The 25,359-nt window shown below is 46.8% G+C and overlaps 1 protein-coding gene across 1 annotated transcript in view; it reads right to left on the reverse strand.

Moving 5' to 3' along the window:
* Nucleotides 1-24,905, reverse strand: part of LOC124791250 (glycoprotein 3-alpha-L-fucosyltransferase A-like) — a 68,000-nt gene extending 43,095 nt beyond the window's left edge. Inside the window, exons 1-2 of the mRNA XM_047257849.1 lie at nucleotides 24,820-24,905; nucleotides 4,522-4,672 (exon numbers count right to left, since the gene is read on the reverse strand). Of these exons, the coding sequence (XP_047113805.1) occupies nucleotides 4,522-4,672; nucleotides 24,820-24,905 (237 nt within the window). The remainder of the gene's footprint in view (nucleotides 1-4,521; nucleotides 4,673-24,819) is intronic.
* Between the last annotated feature and the right edge of the window lie 454 nt (nucleotides 24,906-25,359).

Below are 25,359 nucleotides of genomic sequence, written 5' to 3' on the forward strand. Positions count from 1 at the left end.
AACTCATCCCTGAGGGAAGTGGCTTACAAGGTGCTTGTCCGACCGATTCTTGAGTACAACAAGGTAGGACTGATAGACGAGATAGAGAAGACCCAAAGAAGAGCGGCGCGTTTCGTCACAAGATAGTTTAGTTCGTGCGAGAGCGCTACAGGGATGGTCAACAAACTCTAGTGGCAGGCGCTACAAGAGAGGCGTTGTGCATCACGAAGAGGTTAACTTTTGAAATTTGTAGAGAGCGCTTCCCAGGAAGAGTCGGGCAAGATATTACTATATTACTTCCCACCACACACATCTCGCGAAATGACCACGAAGAGAAAATTCGAGAAAATAGGGGCAATACAGAGGCTTAACTACTGCCATTCTTACCACGCGTCATTCGCGAGTGGAACGTGGTGGTGGTGGGGGAGGGTGGGGGGTGGGGGGGGGGGGGGGAAATCTGTAAGTGGTACCAGAAGTACCCTTCACCACACACCGTTAGGTGACTTGCGGAACATGATGCAGATTTTGAAAACGGATCCATGACTGATTATCAGTTTTTGCACTATCGCCTCGATCGCGATACGGCGGGCTTGGAGCGCCAGGATCTCCACGTCTCTTATTATTCCCGGTTCTTCAAAGAGAGAAAAGTCTGCCACTCCATTCTTCCTCTTTCAGACCTGTTTCCCCACATCGGAAGCGTCCATGCCGCCTAAACATTGTGTCATACGTTTATGCATTGTTGACGTACACTGTCACCAACTCACCAAGGATTGTTGTAGCGTTTTTCTCCTTCAAATGCTGAAAACGAACTACAGCACGATAACCCACTTTATAAATGGGCTGCTCGTTTTGTTTCGGCTGCGGCATGGTACATTACCGTGCCAACGGCTTGGTCGCAGTGGTAACACTGGTTCCCGTCAGATCGAAGTTAAGCGGTGTCGGGCTTGCCTAACGCTTGGTGGGCCAGCATCCGGGTTTGCCGAGTGCTGTTGGCAAGCGGGGTGCACTCAGCGCTTGAGACGCCAATTGAGGAGCTACTTCATTGAGAAGTAGCGGCACCGGTCACGAAAGCTGACAACATGTGGGAGAGCGCTTTGCTGACCACAGGTCCCTCCGTCTCTGCATCCGGTGACACCTAAAGGCTGAGGATGAAACGGCGGCCGGTCGATACCGTTGAGCCTGCAATCCCCGTTCGGACTGTTTTTGTTTATTTGGTGTATATTGCTGTAACGCAGGGGTTTCAATGTGTACCAGAACTGCAGACATGTGCCTGCAAACGCATAAAAATTAATAACGTAACTTCATATTTTTCGAGGTAATTAAGACTGTATGACTATCTTTCGTATGTACCAGGGACGTGCAATAAGTAAAGCAACAGATTTTTTTCTCGGGCAAAAAATTCGGAATTTTTCGTGAGACGTTCTGGAATATTCCTGTTTCAGCCTCTATACTTTCATGATGTTCCCATAGGTGAAAGCACTATACGTAGTCTTCAAAATGGGACCTGTAACGAAGGTGCGTTTCAAGCAGAGAGCTGTCACTGAGTTTCTTTTGGTGGAAACCCAGACCATCGCAGATATTCATCGGCGCTTGCAGAATGTCTACTGAGACCTAGCAATAAACAAAACCATGTTGAGTCGTTGGACGAGGTGTCTGTCACCATTGCAACAAAGAAGTCGCGCGCAACTGTCTGAAGTCCCGCGTGCCCGCCGGCCGCACACAGTGTTGGAACGTGCGGACACTCTCAATCGAGGTGATCGACGAATCACAATCCAAGTACTTCACTATTCAACTGGACGTCTCTGTCGGCTGTGCTGACACGCTTGTCCGCCAGTTGAGGTAATCAAAGGTGTGTGGCAGCTGGGTTCCTCGCCACTTAATGGAAGGCGATAAACAACAACGAAGGACCATCTGTGTGGAATTGCTTGAGCGTTACGGGGCTGATTTGATAATTTTTTGTCGAACATCGTCACAGGCGATGAAATATGGGATCATCACTTGGAACCTGAAACAAAACGGTACTCCATGTAGTGAAAGCACAGCATCTCCCCTCCGAAGAAAACATCCAAAGCCGCACCCTCAGTTGGTAAAGAAAGGACGGCAGTTTTCTGGAACTGTGAAGTGGTTATTTCGTTTTCGTCCTCCCTCATAGTGCAACGATCTACTCTGAAGTGTCCGCCCCGGTAGCTGAGTGGTCAGCGCAACAGACTGTCAATCCTAAGGGCCCAGGTTCGATTCCCGGCTGGGTCGGAGATTTCCTCCGCTCGGGGACTGGGTATTGTGTTGCCCTAATCATCATTTCATCCCCATCGACGCGCAAGTCGCCGACATGGCATCAAATCGAAAGACTTGCACCCGGCGAGCGGTCTACCAGACGGGAGGCCCTCGTCACACGACATGATTATTATTACTCTGAAGTGTACAGTGCTAGCCTCGAGAAAATATTTCAGGGTGTTCGTCGCCACAAAAATACAGACGAACTTCTTCTCCATGACAACGCAAGGTCTCACACAAGTCTGAGCATCCGAGACGAGCTCACGAACTTCGCTGGACTGTTCTTCCTCCTCCACCCTACAGCCTGGACCTCGAAGCTTCCAGCTCCTAATTGCTTGGCCCAACGAAGGATGGACTCCGCGGGAAGCAGTACGTCGATGAGGGAGAGGTTAGAGATGCGGCGAGACGTTTACTCCGACGTCAACGGGTGGAGTGATATCATGCGGGCATACAGCCTCTCCCAATAAGGTAACGTAAAGTTGACACATTGAACGGAGATCGTGTTGAAAAATAAGGTTTTGTAGCCAAAAGAGTGGGGAAAAGTATGGCGTGCTGGAATTCCGAATTAAACCAACTTGGTTTCAGAAAAAAGTGTTGCATTACTTATTGAAAGTCCCTTGTACCTGCAAACACACAAGAGGTTAATTACGTAACTTCATATTCTTGGAGGTAATAATTAAGACTGTATGTCTAGCTTACCACACTACTGGCCATCAAAATCGCTACACCAAGATGAAATGTTGATGATAAAAGGGTATTCATTGGACAAATATATTATACTAGAGCTGACATATGATTACATTTTCACGCAATTTGGGTGCATAGATCCTGAGAAATCAGTACCCAGAACAACCACCTCTAGCCGTAATAACGGCCTTGATACGCCTGGGCATTGAGTCAAACAGAGCTTGGATGGCGTGTACAGGTACAGCTGCCCCTGCAGCTTCAACACGATACCACAGTTCATCCAGAGTGGTGACTGGTGTATTGTGACGAGCCAGTTGCTCGGCCACCATTGACAAGACGTTTTCAATTGGTGAGAGATCTGGAGCATGTGCTGGCCACGGCAGCAGTCGAACATTTTCTGTATCCAGAAAGGCCCGTACAGGACCTGCAACATGCGGTCGTGCATTATCCTGCTGAAATGTAGGGTTTCGCAGGGATCCAATGAAGGGTAGAGCCACGGGTCATAACACATCTGAAATGTGACATCCATTGTTCAAAGTGCCGGCAATGCGAACAAGAGGTGAGCGAGACGTGTAACCAATGGCACCCCATACCATCACGCCGGGTGATACGCCAGTATGGCGATGACGAATACACGCTTCCAATGTGCGTTCACCGCGATGTCGCCAAACACGGATGCGACCATCATGATGCTGTAAACAGAACCTGGATTCATCCGAAAAAATGACGTTTTGCCATTCGTGCACCCAGGTTCGTCGTTGAGTACACCATCGCAGGCGCTCCTGTCTGTGACGCAGCGTCAAGGGTAACCTCAGCCAAGGTCTCCGACCTGATAGTGCATTCTGCTGCAAACGTTGTCGAAATGTTCGTGCAAAAGGTTGTTGTTTTGCAAACGTCCCCATCTGTTGACTCAGAGATCGAGACGTGGCTGCACGATCCGTTACAGTGATGCGGATAAGATGCCTGTCATCTCGACTGCTAGTGATACGAGGCCGTTGGATCCAGCACGGCGTTCCGTTTTACCCTCCTGAACCCACCGATTCCATATTCTGCTAACAGTCATTGGATCTCGACTAACGCGAGCAGCAATGTCGCGATACGATAAACCGCTGTCGCGATAGGCTACAATTGGAGCTTTATCAAAGTTGGAAACGTGATGGTATGCATTTCTCCCCCTTACACGAGGCATCACAACAACGTTTCACCAGGCAACACCAGTCAGCTGCTGTTTGTGTATGAGAAATCGACTGGAAACTTTCCTCATGTCAGCACGTTGTAGGTGTCGCCACCGGCGCCAACCTTGTGTGAATGCTCTGAAAAGCTAATCATTTGCATATCACAGCATCTTCTTCCTGTCGGTTAAATTTCGCGTCTGTAGCACGTCATGTTCGTGGTGTAGCAATTTTAGTGGCCAGTAGTGTATTTTTGGAAGTAATAATTAAGATTGTATGACTAGCTTACTACTATCGTGCGACATAGCTAAATGGGTGATCCGATAGGTTATGCTTCCTTTGTAAGCACTGCATGCATTGCACCACGTGAGGCAGAGGCTACCGGCTACGAGTGAAGAGACGGATACACCTTGCGGCGAGGGCGGCGGCGCAGCGGCGAGAACATGAGCTGCTCGACGATGCGGTCGGAGGTGGCAGGCGCCTCCCCAGGCCAGACACGGCGTGGAGCCGTGCCGTCACCGGGCTGTGGCCACTCCCAGCCGCCGGATAAGAACCACGGCCTGCAGCACAAGCGGCGCGCTATCACTAGCCTCAACTGCTGCTGCCTCAGCGTGCCGGAGAAAGACCCTTCCTGGTTATCGGCCGAGTCAAGGCGTCGTTCTGGGGCAACGTTTCGACAAGTTCCCTCCTTATCATCTTCAGATGAAGCGTCAGGTTCATGTGCAGTTCGTTTTTTTGTAGACTCTGGACCACAGACTCTTCTGCCTCGTGTGCAACGGCTGGGCCAGTCGCGCACCTTCGGAAGAGATGTCACACACGGTGATGAGGGGGACCACTGCCTCTTTGACAATCGAGTCCTAAGAGTCCGTCCGTCTGGCACATCGCCTCTGTCTGTTCAAATTCAAACGTAAGACCTTCGTCGAAGTTGCGCTGTGCCACTGCAGATTCGTCCGTTTGGCCGAACGCTTCTCACATGTTGTAAGAGGCGCTGCTAAATACACCGTTGAGTCTGGCAGCGATTTCTCTCCACCACCGTCTGCGACACCCCTTCCCTATGCGTGCGACTGGCCCAGCCGGTACAAAAGAGGCGTAGGAAAGACACGAACTGGACATGAACCGGACGCTTAGCCTGAAGATGACGAGCAGGAAACTTGTCGAAAGGTTACCGCAGAATGACGCCTTGACTCGCCTGATAACCCAAAAAGACATCATCATCGACCCTCGCCGAGAAAGCCTGCATTCCTGGAAAGGTTCTCGCATTTAGGCTGAATCTTTCGCTCTACAGTGGAATGTGCGCTGTTTTGAAACTTCGTGGCAAATTCGAATTGTGTTCTGGATTGGGCCTCGAACCTGGAATCTTGCATGCTTTTACTGGCTGAGCTAACCAGACACGACTCGTCCTCACAACTTTGCTCCTGTCAGCACTTTTTCCCTACTTCATAGAAGTTCTCCTCTCCAGATACGCCACGACTGGATAGGGTAAGGTTCTGGGTTCGAGTTCCAGCCTAGATTGCAGTTTTATTCTGTCAGCAAGTGTCAAATCAGAGCACACTCCTCTGCAGAGGGAAAAATACATCCCGGAAACAAACCCTTTGGCTGTGGCTAAAACTGTCTTCACACATGGTGTGAAAGCGCCCCTGGACGAGGACTGGTCGAATTTTGTGACGTTACACTGTGGAATTTCACGTTCCATTGCATTCCTAAGAATAAAACATTGAGCTGCTGAGAATTTTTCCGGGTTGTATGGCCGTGGTCCATGGAACTCTTCAATCCCTGACGTTTCGTCCAAGGCTACGTTGGACTTCTTCGGAGGTGGTCCTGGTTGTGCTGAATCTTGCCTTCATTGTATGAATGAAAGAATGAATTATACAAGTCAGATTTCAGTTTCGTGGAGAAGAACGTGACCAATTGGAAGCAAGATAACGTTCTACGTCAAAAGCAGAACTTGCAAGACGTCATATTGGATATCGTCATTTTCAGTTGCAGCCTTATTTGCCTTATTTAGTGGGTTTTGGATTATAACTTACATCCTACGGATACATGCTCTGTAAGGGAACGGAGAAGTAGGCAAGCGATCGTTCAGCTTCCAGCGCGGAAAGCATGTGTCCGTCCCCGCTGAGTCCGCACCGCCGAGTCGTCGCCCGCGCGGGTCAACTATCCACGCGGAATAACAGTGCGTCTTTCTACCTGCCGGGCGGTCGCTTTTGCTGTCGTCAGCCATGGGCTTCTGCGACAGATACGATTTGTTGTAAATAAATGTTAGTGAATTTCATATCACCAACTACTGCAGCCGAGCTCACTAACACATATTTGTGTGGTGCGCTCGGATCGGAGTTATTTCGGTTATATTCTGCTGGTGGAAAATTTTCACAGTCAGTTATGTAGCTGGCGAGAGGAGAAAAAGTGGTAGTGTAAAGTTCCAGATCACAAATCTTTGTTCCGAAGCTCTTGGTTAAATTCCAGATCTCTTCAAAGCGTGTCAGGATGTGAAGCCATGTGAAACTGTGACAGTGATCTGTCTGTCGGATGCGGATGTTAAGCTCGGCTGTTCGAGAGGAGCAGGCCATAAGTATTGGGTTTCACTCCTCCCTCTCCCTTCCCTTCATCCAGTAACACAAACCCAACGCTACACTGCACAAGTAATCATGACAGTAAACCGCACGACACAGATACACACTTGACACTTCATAACAATATGGAGGAAGAGAATGGGAAATCATCTTCACTAGGACCTCGTCTTGAGCGGCGATACAGGATCCCTACATCTGTTCCCCTGTGCTCAATCCCTATTTGTGGAATTACTTTGGCATGAATGACATATCGTCTTTATGGTATCGTAAGATATAGCTGTAATTAACACCATTTCACGGTTAAAGGTAGTTGGCTACTCTTCTATTCTGTCGCGTCCCGACACAGGCCCAAGTAAAAATACAGAGTTCGTGAGACCTAGTAGCGCAATTAGGAGGTTGACGACAATATTGTTCTGTTGTCCGGGACGTTTTCCCTAATTAATCTTTATAAGGGAGTCGAGAGGGAGTAAATCTCAAGTAGCAAGATCACATGAAATCTTACATTGCCTATAACCAAGTTTATTCATCTTCAAATACATATTATGTGAGTTGTCGGACCAACAGTGCCCCTAACACATATTAGCCACAATCCCTTTCATATTATTCTGTTCTTCTACTCATGGGCATCACCTTACCAAGAAACAAGAGACAACTAGAATTTTGCTCTAATCACTGCCAGTGCTTAACTGAGAGACAAGTGCAATTACTGCCACTCTTTCTGTCTTGTATTAAATCAACCATCTCTCTGACCTAATTCACCAGAGACATATACTGTACAACTACTTGTTCCTACTAACAAATGAATGCTGAGCACTAACTGCTTCAGTCAAAGATCAACCGTCCTTGTTCGCCACTAAATATGAAAATATATCTGTCGATGATTACTTGATGCGGACTGCCTGTTACTACTACCCTTTTAAACGCTTTCGAAGGCCCTTCTGACTCGCGTACAGTGCCTTGTATCCAAGTTTCATAAAGTACCAACTTATTTTTCTGTTTCCGGAATATTCAGTCTCTGCGTTTTCGTGTTGACTTTCTACTAGTAGGCAGAGTTCCAAGTCGAGTAATCGATGGCCCAGACCTTCACTCCCCATGGTGTTTACGCCAGTGCAACTGTTGGCCTCCGGCATCACACGTCCTTTGAATGTTCTATCCGTCTGCGTGTCTGTAAGTAGTACATGCAGAAGTCCCTGCACAGAGGTTTTGGTTGAACGTTTTCTCTTTGCAGCATGATTGATTTTCTACGGTCACGACAATTCATCTGCACGTTTTCTACAAGATTCTGGAATTTTATTATTAATATGTGTTATACTCTCTGTCCACCCTAGGCGACTGGAAAATCGATGTCTGGTCAGATGAGGTCTGATTTCACTTGGTAAGAGCTGACGGCAGGGTTCGAGCTTGGATCAAAGCCCGAGAAGTCGTGAACTCAAATCGCTGACAAAGCACTGTGCAAGCTGGTGGTGTTTCCATAATGAAATGGACTGTGTTTAAATGGAATGAACTGGGTTCTCTGGTCAAAATGAACTGACTGGAAATGATTATGTATGGCTACGTGGAGACCATTTGCAGCCATTCATGGACTTCATGTTCTCAAACAAAAATGGAATTTTTCTGGATGACAATGCGCCAAGTCACCAGACGACAACTGTTCGCGGTTGGTTTGAAGAACATTCTGTACAGTTCGAGCAAATGATTTGGCCACCAGTCGAACATCTGTGGGACATAATCAAGAGGTCAGTTGGTGTACTAAATCAAGCACCAGCAACACTTCCGCAATTATGGACGGCTTTAGAGGCACCACGGCTCAATATTTCTGCACGGTACTCCCAACGGCTTCTTGAGTCAATGACACGCGGAGTGGCTGCACTATGCCATGCAAAAGGAGGGCACGCTATTAGAAGGTGTCCCATGACTTGAACCCTACCGTTAGCTCTTACCAACTGGAAATGGTACTCATCTGACCAGACTTTTGCTTTACAGTCGTCTAGGGTCCAACCAATTTGGTCACGAGCCTATGAGAGGCGCTGCAGGCGATGTCGTGCTGTTAGCAAATGCAATCGCGTCAGTCGTCTGCTACCATAGCCTGTTAAAGCCAAATTTCGCCGCACTGTCCTAACGGATATATTCGCCGGCCGAAGTGGCCGTGCGGTTAAAGGCGCTGCAGTCTGGAACCGCAAGACCGCTACGGTCGCAGGTTCGAATCCTGCCTCGGGCATGGATGTTTGTGATGTCCTTAGGTTAGTTAGGTTTAACTAGTTCTAAGTTCTAGGGGACTAATGACCTCAGCAGTTGAGTCCCATAGTGCTCAGAGCCATTTGAACCATTTGATATATTCGTCGTACGTCCCACATTTGTTTGTGCGGTTATTTCACGCAGTGTTGCTTCTCTCTTAGCACTGAGAACACTACGCAAACGTGGTTGCTCTCGGTTCTTAAGCTAAGACCGTCGTCACACGTCCCTCCCCTCTTTACAGAAGACCATATAGATACAGCATAGTCCCCCCATTTGGAGGCATAGGCCGACGACGTTGAGGACGAGCCCGCACGTCACCCACAGATCGCCAAAGGAGCGAAGAACAACTCCCTAGGCCCCAGCAGCCTTCCGAGTGAATTTTATTGGACCTTCAACGCAATGATGCTTCTACATTGGACAGAGATGTTCCAAGAGTAGTTGAGTCATTCCTTTCCCCTAACACCAGACTTTGTCAATGGCATTCACACACTGGTGCCCAAACCAACAGGGCGAATGCACATCACCCATTTCCATTCATCACATTACTAAATGTGAATTATAAAAACTACGTGCATCTCTTGGCAGCACGCATGTGTGAGGTGTTACCTGCAGTATATTCTATGGAACAAACATAGCTAGGCTGTGGGGCCACCCTTCGGACAGCCAAGGATGAATATCAGGATTTTTAATGCGCTTGCCGTGTCCTGCCGCCTCCTTGCGGCACTGGTGTCGATAGATTTCAGTAGTGCCTTCAAATGAGTCCTCCACTGTTGTCTCCTCTCAGTGGCAGAATGCATGGGGTCCACCCACCACCACCAACAATCATAACTGCCATTGGCCACTTACTTTGCAATGCAATATCCATGGTCCTGGTAAATGGACAATTGGCTGGACCGATCCCTGTCCAGCTTTCGTTCAGGCAGGTATGCCCTTTGTCCACTATGTTGTAACGCGATCACCGTTGAGCCTCTCATCTTCCTACATCGTCTTACAGGACTTACATTGTGTGGCCACACATTCCACTGCTGGGCCTATGCAGACGACCTCCTCATTCTCACACACTCACCTGCGAAATACACAACGCCATAGTATGGATCCAACTTATGGACAATCAGTGGGTTGCCACATCAGTATTGCCAAATCGATAATCGTGAATATCTGACGTGGACTCCAGGACAAGGAACCACTCCCATTTCCCATAGTGACATTGCTCAATTACCTGGGCATCGACTTTACCAGTTCCAACCAGCATACTGTGGCAAAAACGTAACGTCAGTTGCTGCAGTCGATCCCTTACCATGTTTACCACATCCTCCTGCACAGCCTGAACCCACTACAGAGAGTGAATTATGTCAACAAATAAGTGGCATCTAAATTGGCCCAAGCTGCCCAATTACTCCCTCTACTATTGATACTGCGATGTCAACTCCAACAGGCCCTTGGGTAGAGTCCGCACACAATACCGTGGCTGGTACATGCGCAGAAGACTAGACATGTATGAGGAGAGCAGCAGTCATGAGGGTTACGGGCAGGTGTTAGAGGGGAAATGCCGAGCACTGGAGGGGGAGTGCTACTCCAAACTGAAGCCAACACTCACATTTTTTGTAAATATTCAGTGGGGCCCCCCATGCCCACACTTGTAAAGCAACCATTCAAAATGATCTGTCACCTCTGCTTTGGTTGTTGTTGTTTTTGTTGTTGTCTTCAGTCCTGAGACTGGTTTGATGCAACTCTCCATGCTACTCTATCCTCTGCAAGCTTCTTCATCTCCCAGTACCTACTGCAACCTACATCCTTCTGAATCTGCTTAGTGTATTCATCTCTTGGTCTCCCTCTATGATTTTTACCCTCCACACTGCCCTCCAACACTGAATTGGTGATCCCTTGATGCCTCAGAACATGTCCTACCAACCGATCCCTTCTTCTAGTCAAGTTGTGCCACAAACTCCTCTTCTCCCCAATTCTGTTCAATACCTCCTCATTAGTTATGTGATCTACCCATCTAATCTTCAGCATTCTTCTGTAGCACCACATTTCGAAAGCTTCTATTCTCTTCTTACCAAACTATTTATTGTCCATGTTTCACTTCCATACATGGCTACACTCCCTACAAATACTTTCAGAAACGTCTTCCTGACACTTAAATCTACATCTACATTTATACTCCGCAAGCCACCCAACGGTGTGTGGGGGAGGGCACTTTACGTGCCACTGTCATTACCTCCCTTTTCTGTTCCAGTCGCGTATGGTTCGAGGTAAGAACGACTGCCGGAAAGCCTCCGTGGGCGCTCGAATCTCTCTAATTTTACATTCGTGATCTCCTCGGGAGGTATAAGTAGGGGGAAGCAATATATTCGATACTTCATACAGAATCGCACCCTCCCGAAACCTGGACAGCAAGCTACACAGCGATGCAGAGCGCCTCTCTTGCATAGTCTGCCACTAGAGTTTGCTAAACATCTCCGTAACGCTATCACGCTTACCAAGTAACCCTGTGACGAAACACGCCGCTCTTCTTGGGATATTCTCTATCTCCTCCGTCAATCCGACCTGGTACGGATCCCACACTGATGAGCAATACTCAAGTATAGGTCGAACGAGTGTTTTGTAAGCCATCTCCTTTGTTGATGGACTACATTTTCTAAGGACTCTCCCAATGAATCTCAACCTGGCACCCACCTTACCAACAATTAATTTTATATGATCTTTCCACTTCAAATCGTTCCGCCCGCATACTCCCAGATATTTTATAGAAGTAACTGCTACCAGTGTTTGTTCCGCTATCATATAATCATACAATAAAGGATCCTTCTTCCTATGTATTCGCAATACATTACATTTGTCTATGTTAAGGGTCAGTTGCCACTCCCTGCACCATGTGCCTATCCGCTGCAGATCTTCCTGCATTTCGCTACAATTTTCTAATGCTGCAACTTCTCTGTATACCACAGCATCATCCGCGAAAAGCCGCATGGAACTTCCGACACTATATTCGATGTTAACAAATTTCTCTTCTTCAGAAACGCTTTCCTTGCCAGTGTCAGTCTACATTTTATATCTTCTCTACTTCGACCATCATCAGTTATTTTGCTCCCCAAATACCAAAACTCATTTTCTACTTTAAGCGTCTCATTTCCTAATCTAATTCCCTCAGCATCGCCCGATTTAATTTGACTGCATTCCATTATCCTCGTTTTGCTTTTGTTGATGTTCATCTTATATCCTCCTTTCAAGACACTGTCCATTAATATCTAAAAAGAATTCCACCGAAAATACAGAGATTTATTTTCGCCTGGCTTCTTAGCCATTTGTAACATTCGGAATAGCGTCATGAGAGACGAATTTTGAATAAGACCTACACATTTCTTGAGCTGTCATGTTAAAATTTGCTTCTTTCGCCAAAACACAACGGAGTTTACACAGTCTCACCTCACTAACATACTGTGCAGCCCCAATTAAGGGAGAATTCTGAAACAGTGGTTTATTAAGTCTGGTAATTGGGGAACTGAGGAAAAGTAAGGTCAGCAGCTTGTGATAAAGCACATCCTAGGTACAAAAATAAACATGTAATATCTTCACCGATGTTGTTCCAAAACCCACAGTATTTCTTGTTTCACCAGCTGTCAATGGCCCTCAAAAATTACTTCTTTCATCGAACAAGTCTGTAGTTAGTGGAATATTACGGTGGATAATGAAGTTTTACATAATAACGATATGGCAAAATACTCTCCTCTTTGCGTGCTGTCATTTGTTAAAATCTCGTTTCGGTACCTGAAACCGTTTATGAAATACGAGGAATGTTGAGGTTATTTCACTCTGGGTTTCAGGCTGGCTCGGTGCGATCGCAATTGAATGTGCAACGTCAGATCAATTTTCTCGACAATAGTGACAGATAAACACCTCTACCCAAGTCTAAAGAAAAATTCAATATGGTAGCTAAATATCATATGCAGCAACACATTATGTAACATGCACCAAACACAAAATCGTAGCGGCCATCTATTTTTCATTGTGAACTTTTCCGAATTTTGCGCAGTGTCTTACTTTCAAGTAAACATCACAATAACTATGGTCATTAACGAAATGATTAGCACATCATCATGAACCTGACATATAAAGCTGTAAGTAAAGCAAAAATGAAATCTTTTGTACCGAACAGTTTCTGTAATATCGTCTGAGGCAGACTACAGGGTATGCGCATCGATTCTGTCTTCACCGACAGGCCGAAGAGAGGCAAACGCTTATCGGCAGATAAACGAATGAACTCGCCCAGCTCTTTGGGAGAAAATTTGTCACTGCGCATCGGCCATCACATCCTGTGCGGGCTCTACCTCGTTTTCGCTGGCACCGTCTTCAAAATCTGATATGAGACCCTTACCCTGTGTGTTACAAAAGATGGTCTTGGTCTTGTCCATGTTTGGGCCAGAGGCACTGCATTATATGTTCATACAATATTGAGACGTTGGTGGGAACCTTTAACATCCCTTACTCACTGCACCCTGGTAATCCTTGTGCCGGACTCACCTGAACTGCCAACCGCACTGCACATTGCATCATAGAGCAAATTGCTCTGGTGCTGTCTCACATTCATACCTATTTTATCGAACTTAGTTTTGTACATGATGCTCTTCCGACAACACACCCGCCGCGTGGAATGGCCGCGCGGTTTGAAGTGCTGAGTTACGGATTGCGCGGCCCCTCCCGCCAGAGGTTCGAGTCTTCCCTTGGGCATGGCTGTATGTGTTGTTCTTAGCATAAGCTAATTTAAGTAGTGTGTAAGTCTAGGGACCGATGACCTCAGCAATTTGGTCCCTTGGAAATTCACAGACATTTGAACATTTTTGACAACACCTCCAATGCAGATTTTTGTAAGTTGTCATCGATGCACACCCCTCCAAAACACGTTGGTAACAAAATGCCCAGACGTCCAATGGTCGACAATGTTGAAGACTATCCACGCTCCATTCCTTCTGCGGGATATCAGGGCGTTTTGGTACTACATTGTCAATGGTTAGTTTCCCTACAACCAGTGACTATACCGTATTAGTCTGGCTGCGTCGCCACTTTGCACAAGTTGCCCGTGCAAGGACACTGATGAGCACCACCTTACGTGCGCTACGAAATGTAAGGTCTGGTTCCTAACACTATGTATATTGGCCTGCTACCTCTGCACCTCGTCAGCAATCGTCCATTCCTTTCTGCAACTCCTTCCACACACTTCTCACCTTCCCCCGGTTAAGCACCATGCTATTACGCGATTGCAAGTTGAGATGATCGCCTACCTTTTCCGCGATCCCCCAAACTCCACACTTGATTTTTGGTGGTATATACTGGAACCTCACAGTATGCTCGAATGTTCACCCACATATCACGTACCTTTGCCAGCTAGTTTCACAGCGCGATCACAATCCAGTCCCCTTAGTTTGGGAGTACCTAACCTCCTACATTATTGACATGTGAACGATCATTTCTGAAATGGTGTACGTTACCAACATGTCCAGTCTGGCGACTTGAATGTGTGAAGGGAATTGCATGGTCGACTGACTTTTTTTCTCAGTTTGAATTTTAGTTCTTATGTTTGTCTGCCATGAAGTTACGGGCGTCCCTCCATACAGCTCCCCCTCTCCCCCACCTCCCCCCTCCCCCCCCCCCCCCGCCAGGAAAGGCCTGATATGCTGTCCCACAAATAATACAAATTAAAATACAAATGCAAATAAAAATATAAAAAGTCCTTATTGTCATTTACCTTGATCTAGTCCCTTTCTTGACAAATCCCTTGTAATGAGGGGCAGGGGGGAATGCCAGGGCCTGGCCTCGAGTTTCGCCCCTTGCCTGTCTCACCCTCTTATCCACCCTGCCACGACTCAGACTCCTAAAAAAAAGAAAAAGAAAAAAATCTTGTGAGTGAGACAGGTTCTAATGCGGGCGACTTGTGTTCGATTCCCTGCACTTCCGGGAACTTTTCCTTGGTGGGAGGACTGAACTGTTTTTTACTCAGAGCTGTGACGCCCACTGAGGAGCTATCTGATTGAGAGTTAGCAGCTCCAAAGTCGAATCGCCGACTACGGCTAGGAGTGTAGTGGGATGATCCCATGCCATCCGTACCACATCCGATGATGAATACTGAGGATGATATAGCGGTCGGTCGACTATCGCATGGTCATCACGGACAGACTGTAGAGTTTCTAACTAAACATGTAACTTTGCCTTTTCTCTTGTATCGTTTTCATGGATACTAAAATGTTGATTTATGTGCACTGCACACAGAACAACTAGACCAGCATATCTACAAAGGTGGAAATTTGCGTTTTCATAGAAGTAATGCAGCAATTTTAAGAATGAACGCTCCATTGCAGAGTGAGAATCTATTGTGGAAACAATCCCCCAGGCTGTGGCTAAGCGCCGGCTGTTGTGGCCGTGCGGTTCTAGGCGCTTCAGTCTGGAACCGCTACGGTCGCAGGTTCGAATCCTGCCTCTGGCATGAATGTGTGTGATGTTCTTAGGTTAGTTAGGTTTTTAGTAGTTCTAAGTTCTAGGGGACTGATGACCACAGATGTTTAGTCCCATAGTGCTCAGAGCCACGTGAACCATTTTTTTGTGGCTAAGCCATTTCTTTGCAATATCATTGCTTTCAGAAACGCTAGTCCTCCAAGGTATTCAGGATAACTTCTGTAAAGTTTAGAAAGTAGTAGAGAAGAGGAGCAAAATAACTGATGATGGTCGAAGTAGAGAGGATATAAAATGTAGACTGGCAATGGCAAGAAAAGCGTATCTGAAGAAAAGAAATTAGTTAACATCGAGTATAGATTTAAGTGTCAGGAAGTCATTTCTGAAAGTATTTGTATGGAGTGTAGCCATGTATGGAAGTGAAACATGGACAATAAATAGTTTGGACAAGAAGAGAATAGAAGCTTTCGAAATGTGGTGCTACAGAAGAATGCTGAAGATTAGATGGGTAGATCACATAACTAATGAGGAGGTATTGAATAGAATTGGGGAGAAGAGGAGTTTGTGGCACAACTTGACCAGAAGAAGGGACCGGTTGGTAGGACATGTTCTGAGGCATCAAGGGATCACAAATTTAGGCAGTGTGGAGGGTAAAAATCATAGAGGGAGACCAAGAGATGAATACACTAAGCAGATTCAAAAGGACGTAGGTTGCAGTAAGTACTGGGAGATGAAGAAGCTTGCAGAGGATAGAGTAGCATGGAGAGCTGCATCAAACCAGTCTCAGGACTGAAGACCACAACAACAATAACAACATAGAGAAGAACAGGCAGAAGTAAAGCTCTAGGCCGAGTCGTGAGTAGTACTTAGATAGCTCGGACCTAGTCAGTCTCTGGCACGGCAACAGAGCGGAGACGCTGGTGTTTCTGTGTGCGGAGCAAAAGCTTGCCTTGTTTACATGCTGATGGCTGTTGCTTACGTGCCGGATTAGCGTCTACAACACAGGGCGAGCTGTTATCGTAAATCTACCCTCCGACTTAATTTCTGCAACTACTATTCCCGACCCAGAGCACTCGAAGTGGAGCGTTTTCTGTCAGATGAAGTCAAGATCCCGACGAGCGACATCATAGCAATACACTTGTCGATTGTGAACAGTGCTGTGTATGTTAGAGACCAAAGAGGTCATGCTGACGGCAATCCTGGTGCGGTGACCGTCGACTACGCAGGTTTAAACATGCGTAGGATACGCATTTTCAGAATGCCATTCGAACTTCAAGCAGAGGAAGTCGTCCTGGCACACTGACATACAGCACAGTCCACGGCCATACTGCAGAGAAATGGACGCAATTTCGGACATGTCATGCGGCTCCTGACAATTCACCACTGACTTCCAAAGCTACGTCCCATCCTACCTGCAGATTGACGGATGCCATACAATAACTATGTATGATGGACAGCCTCGGACCTGTTCCGGGTGGGACGAAGAAGGCAGTCTTAGATCCGAATGCCTATAATGGAGAATTACACAACTTCCAGCCACCGACGGACCACCGGCTTCGCAAACTACGGTGCTACTGGTGACCTACGCCACTGTTCTCCTTTCTTCTGCCACCTCACAACGAGGCCCGGAAGCGACCACTGAGCCAGAGCATACCCCAACAGAGGGCGCCTACGGACGGCCCACTGCCTCGGTTGGTCGTCGACCCGGCTTCAATGGTGCCGACTCTGCCAGCTGCTGATCCAACCATCGCCAACAATATGGAGATCAACCCGCTCATTTTCATTACGGTGGCCTTCTTGCAGACAGATGTGACTCCCTTCCATCCTCGGACATGAAAGGTCGCGTAACGAAACTACGTTCTCCGAAACATCGTAAGAGAAGGCGGCGAACCGTCTCCAGCCAAGAGGAGACATTGCAGACTGAACACGAGGCCGCCATCGAACCGTACGATGCCCACGACACCACCATCGCCGAAGAAAAAGATCTGAGCGTGACGACATCCACTGTCTGTCTGCGCCCGTCCCTGTTAATTATTTAACAGGCACAGCACTGCCGAAATTGCACCATGCACTACGACTTAATCTTCAGAGGACAAAATGGACGATATACTGATGCCTACCTTCACGGAATGGCATGAAGAGGAGGTCGAAGAGCAGGACTCGTTACAGGACTCAGCATCATCAGCGCCGCTCAAGTAATCATACTCTCCCCAGAACCCCCTTGGGGCGAGCAGGATGAAGTTCCACTGTGACGTGGACGTCACAGTGGATCATTCTCCAGCAGACCGCCACCAAGCCTATCAAATAGCAACAATCAGCACTTACAACATCCATTCAAGGTGGAAAATTCGCCATATGCAGGAGGTCTTGTGATTTTGATTTCGCCCTCCTGCAGGAAGTTCACTTGGCCAGTCTCCCAGATATCAATGGCTATACCGTCCGCACCTCCGCAGGTGATCCCATGGCTGTGGAATGGCCATCTACACCCACGAAAGGATTCCTGTCACCCATGTCGCCTTCTTTCCATCAGCTCGGGCCATGGCACTCACTGCCACGGGGAAATACTTCATTAATTTCTACGCAACATCGGCCATTGACCAACGACATGGATGGCCTTAGCTTCATTCTAAGGACATCACTCCCTGTTCTTAGGACGATATGAACACTACCTGCTAGGAGGTGATTTTAACTGCGTTCTGCAGCTAAAAGATCAGGTTCCACACTATACTACTTGCCAGGAACTACGTTTAGTGGTTCAGGGCTTCCTGCTTCACGATACCTGGGAAGTCCAACATGGCGACTGTTATGACCATATCTTCTTACCAGTTATTGTGCAACCTGTCTAGACAAGATACGTGTCCCACGGTATTCTATATTTGCAACACAGGACGCCATATGCTGGCCACTGGCCTCTTCTCACCATTGCACTTAACGTCTGCGTGGTCCTCATTCCACCCCAATCTGTATGGCACGGCCGTGCGCCATGGAATTTGAATATTTTTCATCTGCACGATCCGACTTGTCGCCAGCAAGTCAATGAGACATGGGCAGCCTGCGAGCGACACATTCCCAGCTACTGATCGACACTGGTATGGTGGATGGACTGCGCCAAACCAGCGATTTGGTCGAGATTAACGTCATATGCAAAGGGGTTTCAACGAAGCTCACAATTTGCAGCATTGTCTGCAGAACTGAAGGGCTCCCTAAATGGATCAGGTGTGAACTATACATCATTCGCTGCTACACAGATAACTAATTCTGTGTGGAGAGCAAGGTGCGGTTTTTTTTAAACTAGGCGACTCTACATTCAACCAAGATAACGAACAGTAAGAAACCTAGAAATATCGGTGTAAAATCGAAAGAAACGCCTCACAAAGGTGAGAGTATTAAAATCTTAATGGTAAACTGCCAAAGCATTCACAACAAAGTGCCAGAGTTTGAAGCGCTCATGAAAAGCAGCAGGGCTCACATAATACTAGGTACAGAAAACTGGTTGAAACAGAAACTGACAACAGTGAGATTTTTGGGGAAAAATTAAGCATATATCGAAAAGACAGGGAAATGGAAAATGAAGGTGGTGTATTAGTGGTAGTAGACAAGGAACTCAAATCCACAGAGGTAGAAATTGAAGCTGTATGTGAGATTGTTTGAGAAAAACTCTGTATCAGGGATGGGGATAAAACGATAATTGGATCCTGATGTCACCAAAAACTTGAGAGGAAACATCAGTTCACTTTTCTTAGTTCCCAAAAGTAGTGGGGATATGTTCATGCCACCCCACTCTCCACTGATGCCTGATGTATCCAAGATGGCGGCGATGACGTCATCCAAGATGGCAACAGCACCTTATGTCACCCAAGATAGCGGCAATGACGTCATTCAGGATGGTTCATTTTGGCAGGAAGTTTGAATTTTGGCGGGAAGATAGGTCAGTTGCGCTACCTCCACTAACCTAACACCCTTCCCCTCCCCTCCCCCAGAAAATGCCAGCAAGTTCAAATTCCATCAGGACAATCCAACACACCTCTAATAACCTAAGAAATGGTGGGAAGATAGATCAATTGGGCTACCTTCACTAACCTAAGTCATCTGACCATCGCCTCTTCCTAGGGATTGGCAAGACGTCTGAATTTTGGAGGGAAGATATGTCAATCTGTCATATGTCAATATGTCTCTACCAACCTAAGAAAATGGTGGGAAAGAATGGGCACTTGAGCAACCTCCACTGACCTAAATCATCCAACCGCCACCTGACCCTATAGATTGGTAGGAAGTCTGAATTTTGGAGGAAAGATAGATCAATCGGGCTATCTCTACTAACCTAAGAAAATGGCAGGAAAGAAAAGGCACTTGGGCTACCTCCACTAACCTAAGTCACCCGACCGCCACCTTATCCTAGGAAATGGCAGGGAGAGAACTCGGCCTATGCTGGACATAAGTTTTTAACTTGCATGCACTATTTAGTTAAACAATTAGAGGCAGCATCACCATCCAGTATAGTCGCCATAGGGTCAAGAGTCCAACTGAGCCAGTACACAGTACCACCACCAGAGGGCGCTGTCATCCATTCTGTGACGAATCCAAGATGGCGGCCATGATGTCAGCTGATGATGCAAGTAACATTATCCAAAATGGAGGATTTTGGCGGGAAACAGTTTGTTAACCACGAGGTCGGGACCTAGTAGACAGTACTGCCACCAGAGACCAGTGTAGGCATATGCATGTGATTTTACAAATTAGCTTTATGTAAAATTGTAAATTGGTGTAGTGTGGAAAAGTGTTTAGCTCATCGTGAACAGCTTTTGGAGCACAAGAAAAACCAAAAGTAAGACAGTAATAATATTCTCTGGAATATAAACGAAAATCGATATTAAATTATTAAATACGAAAATAATAGACAATGTCTCATGTGATAAGTAAATTCCTATTTTCCCCTACTCCCATCAGGTGGGAAGGCTTTTGGCTATTGTCCCAGACAAAAATTTTAATTTTGCATACTTATGTATGTATGTATATTGGTTTGTGTAACTCTGCACTTGGTAGTCTGTCCCTTTTCAATAATTACGGAAGGAACCAATACTTTCGAGCTGTGAATTACACCCTGCTTGGGCAGTGCTGTTAGTGAATCATGGCTACAGCCTGCAGTGTAGAACAGTTACCGTGGAAAGTTCCAAAGGAATGAATACGTTGCAGGTGCACTAGCAACACACTCACCAATCGGGGCTGCCTGTGCGTAATATGTTGTGATACAAAACTCTGTCAGTCAATTGTTCTGACAAGACACAAATGGTACTGAAATGCTTAAAGTTACTTAATTTTAATAGTAGGGAGAAAATCGATGTAATTAAAATAAGTTAATATTTGTATTTCTGTCCAATAATGGGATGAATAGCGTAAACTCTCCTTTATGTTTCTGAATCAAATGGCTCAAATGGCTCTGAGCGCTATGGGACTTAACTTCTGAGGTCATCAGTCCCCTAGAACTTAGTACTACGTAAACCTAACTAACCTAAGGACATCACACAGATCCATGCTCGAGGCAGGATTCGAACCTGCGACCGTAGCGGTCTCGCGGTTCCAGACTGTTACGCCTAGAAACACTCGGCCACTCCGGCCGGCGTTGGTGAATCCCACTGTATTAAAAATTTAGTAGGGTCCAGCATCGAACCTACTGCGCATTTTAAAACAAGGATTCAGTAACAATATCTTTTAGTAGTTACGTTAAATACCGCCCACCCCAAAAATTAACAAGTGAAGGTCGGCTACTTTGCACTCTAAAGCAAAATGTATATTTACCTATTTAGAATCTGAAGTGCCAAACTGTATTTCAGCATTTTCATTGTCAATCGATGTCATAGAGACACGGTCTGCAAATGTGGCACTCTCAAGAGGCTAATATACACTATATGATCAAAAGTATCCGGACATTTGGCTAGAAATGACTTACAAGTTCGTGGCGTCCTTAATCGGTAACGCTGGAAATCAATATGGTGTTGGCCCACCCTTAGCCTTGATGACAGCTTCCACTCTCGCAGGCATACGTACAATCAGGAGCTGGAAGATTTCTTGGGGAATGGCAGCCCGTTCTTCACGGAGTGCTGCGCTGAGGAGAGGTATGGATATCGGTCGATGAGGCCTGGCACGAAGTCGCCTTTCCAAAACATCCCAAAGGTGTTCCGTAGGATTCAGGTCAGGATCTGTGCAGGCCAGTCCATCACAGGAATATTATTGTCGTGTAACCACTCCGCCACAGGAAGTTTATTATGATCAGGTGCTCGATCGTGTTGAAAGATGCAATCGCCATCCCCGAATTGCTCTTCAGCATTGGGAAGCAAGAAGGTGTTTAAAACATCAGTGTAGGCCTGTGCTGTGACAGTGCCACGCAAAACAACAAGGGGTGCAAGACTCCTCCATGAAAAACACGAGCACACCATAACACCACCGCCTCCGAGTTTTACTGTTGGCACTACACACGCTGGCAGACGACGTTAACCGCGCATTCGCCATACCGACAATCTGCCATCGGATCGCCACATTGTGTACCATGATTCGTTACTCCGCATAACGTTTTTCCACTGTTCAATCTTCCAATGTTTACGCTCCTTACACCAAGCGAGAAGTCTTTGGGCATTTGCCGACATGATGTGTGGCTTATGAGCAGCCGCTCGACCATGAAATTCAAGTTTTTTCGCAGTGAATCCTGATACAGTTTGGGATTCCTGTCTGATGGTCTGGATAGATGTCTACCTATTACACGTTACGATCCTCTTCAGCTGTCGGCGGTCTCTATCAGTCAACAGACGAGGTCAGCCTGCACCCTTTTTTTGTGCTGTACGTGTCCCTTCATGTTTCCACTTCACTGTCACATCGGAAACAGTGGATCTATGGATGTTTAGGAGTGTGGAAATCTCGCGTACAGACATATGACACAAGTGACACCCAATCACTTGACCACGTTCGAAGTCCGTGAGTTTCGCGGAGCGCCCAGTTCTGCTCTCTCACGGTGTCTAACGACTACTGAGGTCGCTGATATCGTATGCCTGGCAGTAGGTGGCAGCATAATGCACCTAATATGAAAAACGTATGTTTTGGGGGTGTCCCGATACTTTTGATCACATAGCGTATGTTGAGATTTCATGAATTAGGGGCACCGAGCGGTGTAGCGCAGTTGTTATCAACATTCGGGAGGACGACAGTTCAAACCCAAGTCCGGTGATCCTGATTAGGTTTTCCGTGATTTCTCTAAATCGTTTCAGGCAAATGCCGGGATGGATCCTACGAAAGGGCACGGCCGCTTTCCTCCTCCATCCTCTCCTAATCCGAGATTGTGTTCCGTCTCTAACGACGGTACGTTAAACATTAATCTCCTCCTCTGACTTGCGGTTACCACATTCGGTCTCCTTTGGTAACTCGTAAATGTGTACAAGCTGGCTGGAATATTGTTGCGAATGATTGCGAATTTCTGTGAGATATACACAATAAATGCAATATCACTATTAGAATTTAATAAATTAGTCATAATATCCTGTTACTATATGTAGGAACATAATCACAATACGTGTTTCTAAATTCTGTGCTTCTTCAATAGAAGTAATTTTTATAGTTATGTCAGGAGAGTTGGAGGGTTTAAGACTCTAAAAATACAGATTTTGATATTATTGAGATGGTTAGTTTCGAGATTACATGTCACAAGACCTAAATTAACTGCACAAAAGAGTGAAAGGGTCATGTTGTGCACATAGTTCCGCGTAGTCAGCGCGTACACAACTTTCCCACCAGAGCGCGCCCCGCTAAGCACAACAGCGCAGGCGCAGCGCTCGTCCGTCTCCGCACTACGAGATTTCGCTGCCCATAGACGGACCAAATTCTGCTTCCGCCGATTCGCGTATTAATATGTAACGCAGCCAATGAGATTGCTGCTAACGTAGAACCTTTTCTCCTCACGGATCACACTTGCACAGTGATACCTGAACGCTCAAGGTATTATAAAGAGTGTACAGATCTCCGATTGGTCAGTCTACATTTGTCTGTACCAGTCTATAGTCAACTTTCCGTCTGCGCCCAATAAGATTACCATATTCCTGTACATAGCCATGAAGATAAAGGCTTCAGAGGACGGCATAAAAGGCGACAGAGGAACCACCCCTTCCCTTGGTGCGTTGATTTCCACGCACTATGCGGTCGAAAGCGACAGTTCGCAATGCGATGAGCGACAGGACGGCGACCTTTGACGCTGGTAACACTGCCCGAACCATTCAAATCTTCAACACTGCTCTAAGAAAATCGTGGACCTGCGACCCCATTGAATGTGATCACACTCGCTTGGAGTGCAGCGCGCTCGCAATTTTTGAACTGGTGCACTGGATGGAACCATTTGGGACTGTTCAAAACCATTCGACGAAATCTGAATTTGATTCGAAACAATAAAGGGTGTTTATAATTTTTCGGCCCTTCTGTTTGTTGCCCTCGTTTGGCATCATCATAAGAGGCGTGACGTTGACACATGCGAGAATAAAACGGTAAATGGTCCCTGTACGACGCCCTCGTTTGGTAACACCTTTAGTTCCGCCCACGCACCTTTGTTGATCACTTTCAATGTACCTGTACAGATACAAACCATTCATTGATACCTAGTCATTGGTGTATAAGGACGACACACATTACACTTCGCATGTAGGCAGCAAACGCTAGTGCAATGGCGTAGCGCCACTCAGCTGTTTTGTTTTGACAGACAAGAAAATCATTTTGACGGCAGAGAAAGATACATATTTTGATTTCAATGATTCATTTATTGATCACAATAAATATTCAGTAACAGATGACGCCCCCTCTAGCAGTAATAACAGCCTGACATCGGCGTCGATAGCTGAAGATTACGGAATTGACATAGTCCAGGGGTATGTTGGTCCAGAGGCAAATTCGCCAGCTGTTCCTGACTGACGATCTATGTGCCTTAGCCGTTGACCTATGTAATCACACACATTTTCAATTGGACTTAAGTCTGGGCTGTTGGTAGGCCATTCCCTCAAGAAGATGTCGACAGCTTTCAAACGATTTGGACGGTCTGGGCGATGTGATGACAAGTGGTTCAAATGGCTCTGAGAACTATGGGACTTAACTTCTGAGGTCATCAGTCCCCTAGAACTTAGAACTACTGAAACCTAACCAACCTAAGGACATCACACACATCCGTGCCCGAGGCAGGATTCGAACCTGCGACCGTAGCAGCAGCGCGGTTCCAGACTGTAGCTCCTGGAACCGCTCGGCCACTCCGGCTGGCGGTGCCAAGTGCTATTCTGCATCAGTGTGAAGCACGATCCAAATGCTGCAGCCTCCAGGATGATGTATGTTCCACCATCTCATCCTGGTGCGGCTGGGCATTCAGCGCTAGAGTTGGTGCCGTGAGGGGAGGAATTTTCACTTTGAATCTGATGCCTCCTCAAACAATGACAGACCTGCCCCAAAATGCAGTCTGAGGGGGAAATGACGACTGGATGATTCCCCGCATCCCCATCATAGCACCAAACACGGGGCCTGCCATTATGGTCCTCCATAGAGGAACGTGATTCATAACATGAAGAACACTCGGTGCCAACACTATACTCTATTGCATGTGCTGTCTCTCAAACCTTTACCTGGCAATACAATGTGCATGTGTCAAGGTAGGCAGCTTCATTGAGACGTGCAGATCACTGTGTCCTTCCCGTAGCCGTCCCCAAAGTGTTTGTGCTGACGCCACTCTATCAGGAGCCGCAGCATGGTGAGTGATTAAGAGTCTGTGCTGTTGCTCGTCGGACCCAGGTTGCCTGCTGCGCAATAGCGCGATCCTTCCAGATTATAGTGCAACAGTGAGGGTCATAGCCTGGGTGTTATGCGGGTAGGGCTGTCTCCTGATGTCGTTAAATTTATAGTAAGGCCTTATGGGACCAAACGGCTGAGGTCATCGATCCCCACGTCTACATACTACTTAATCTAAAGTAACTTACTCTATGGAC

The sequence above is a fragment of the Schistocerca piceifrons genome, chromosome 1, assembly GCF_021461385.2.
Source record: "Schistocerca piceifrons isolate TAMUIC-IGC-003096 chromosome 1, iqSchPice1.1, whole genome shotgun sequence".
NCBI classification, from domain to species: Eukaryota; Metazoa; Arthropoda; class Insecta; order Orthoptera; family Acrididae; genus Schistocerca; species Schistocerca piceifrons.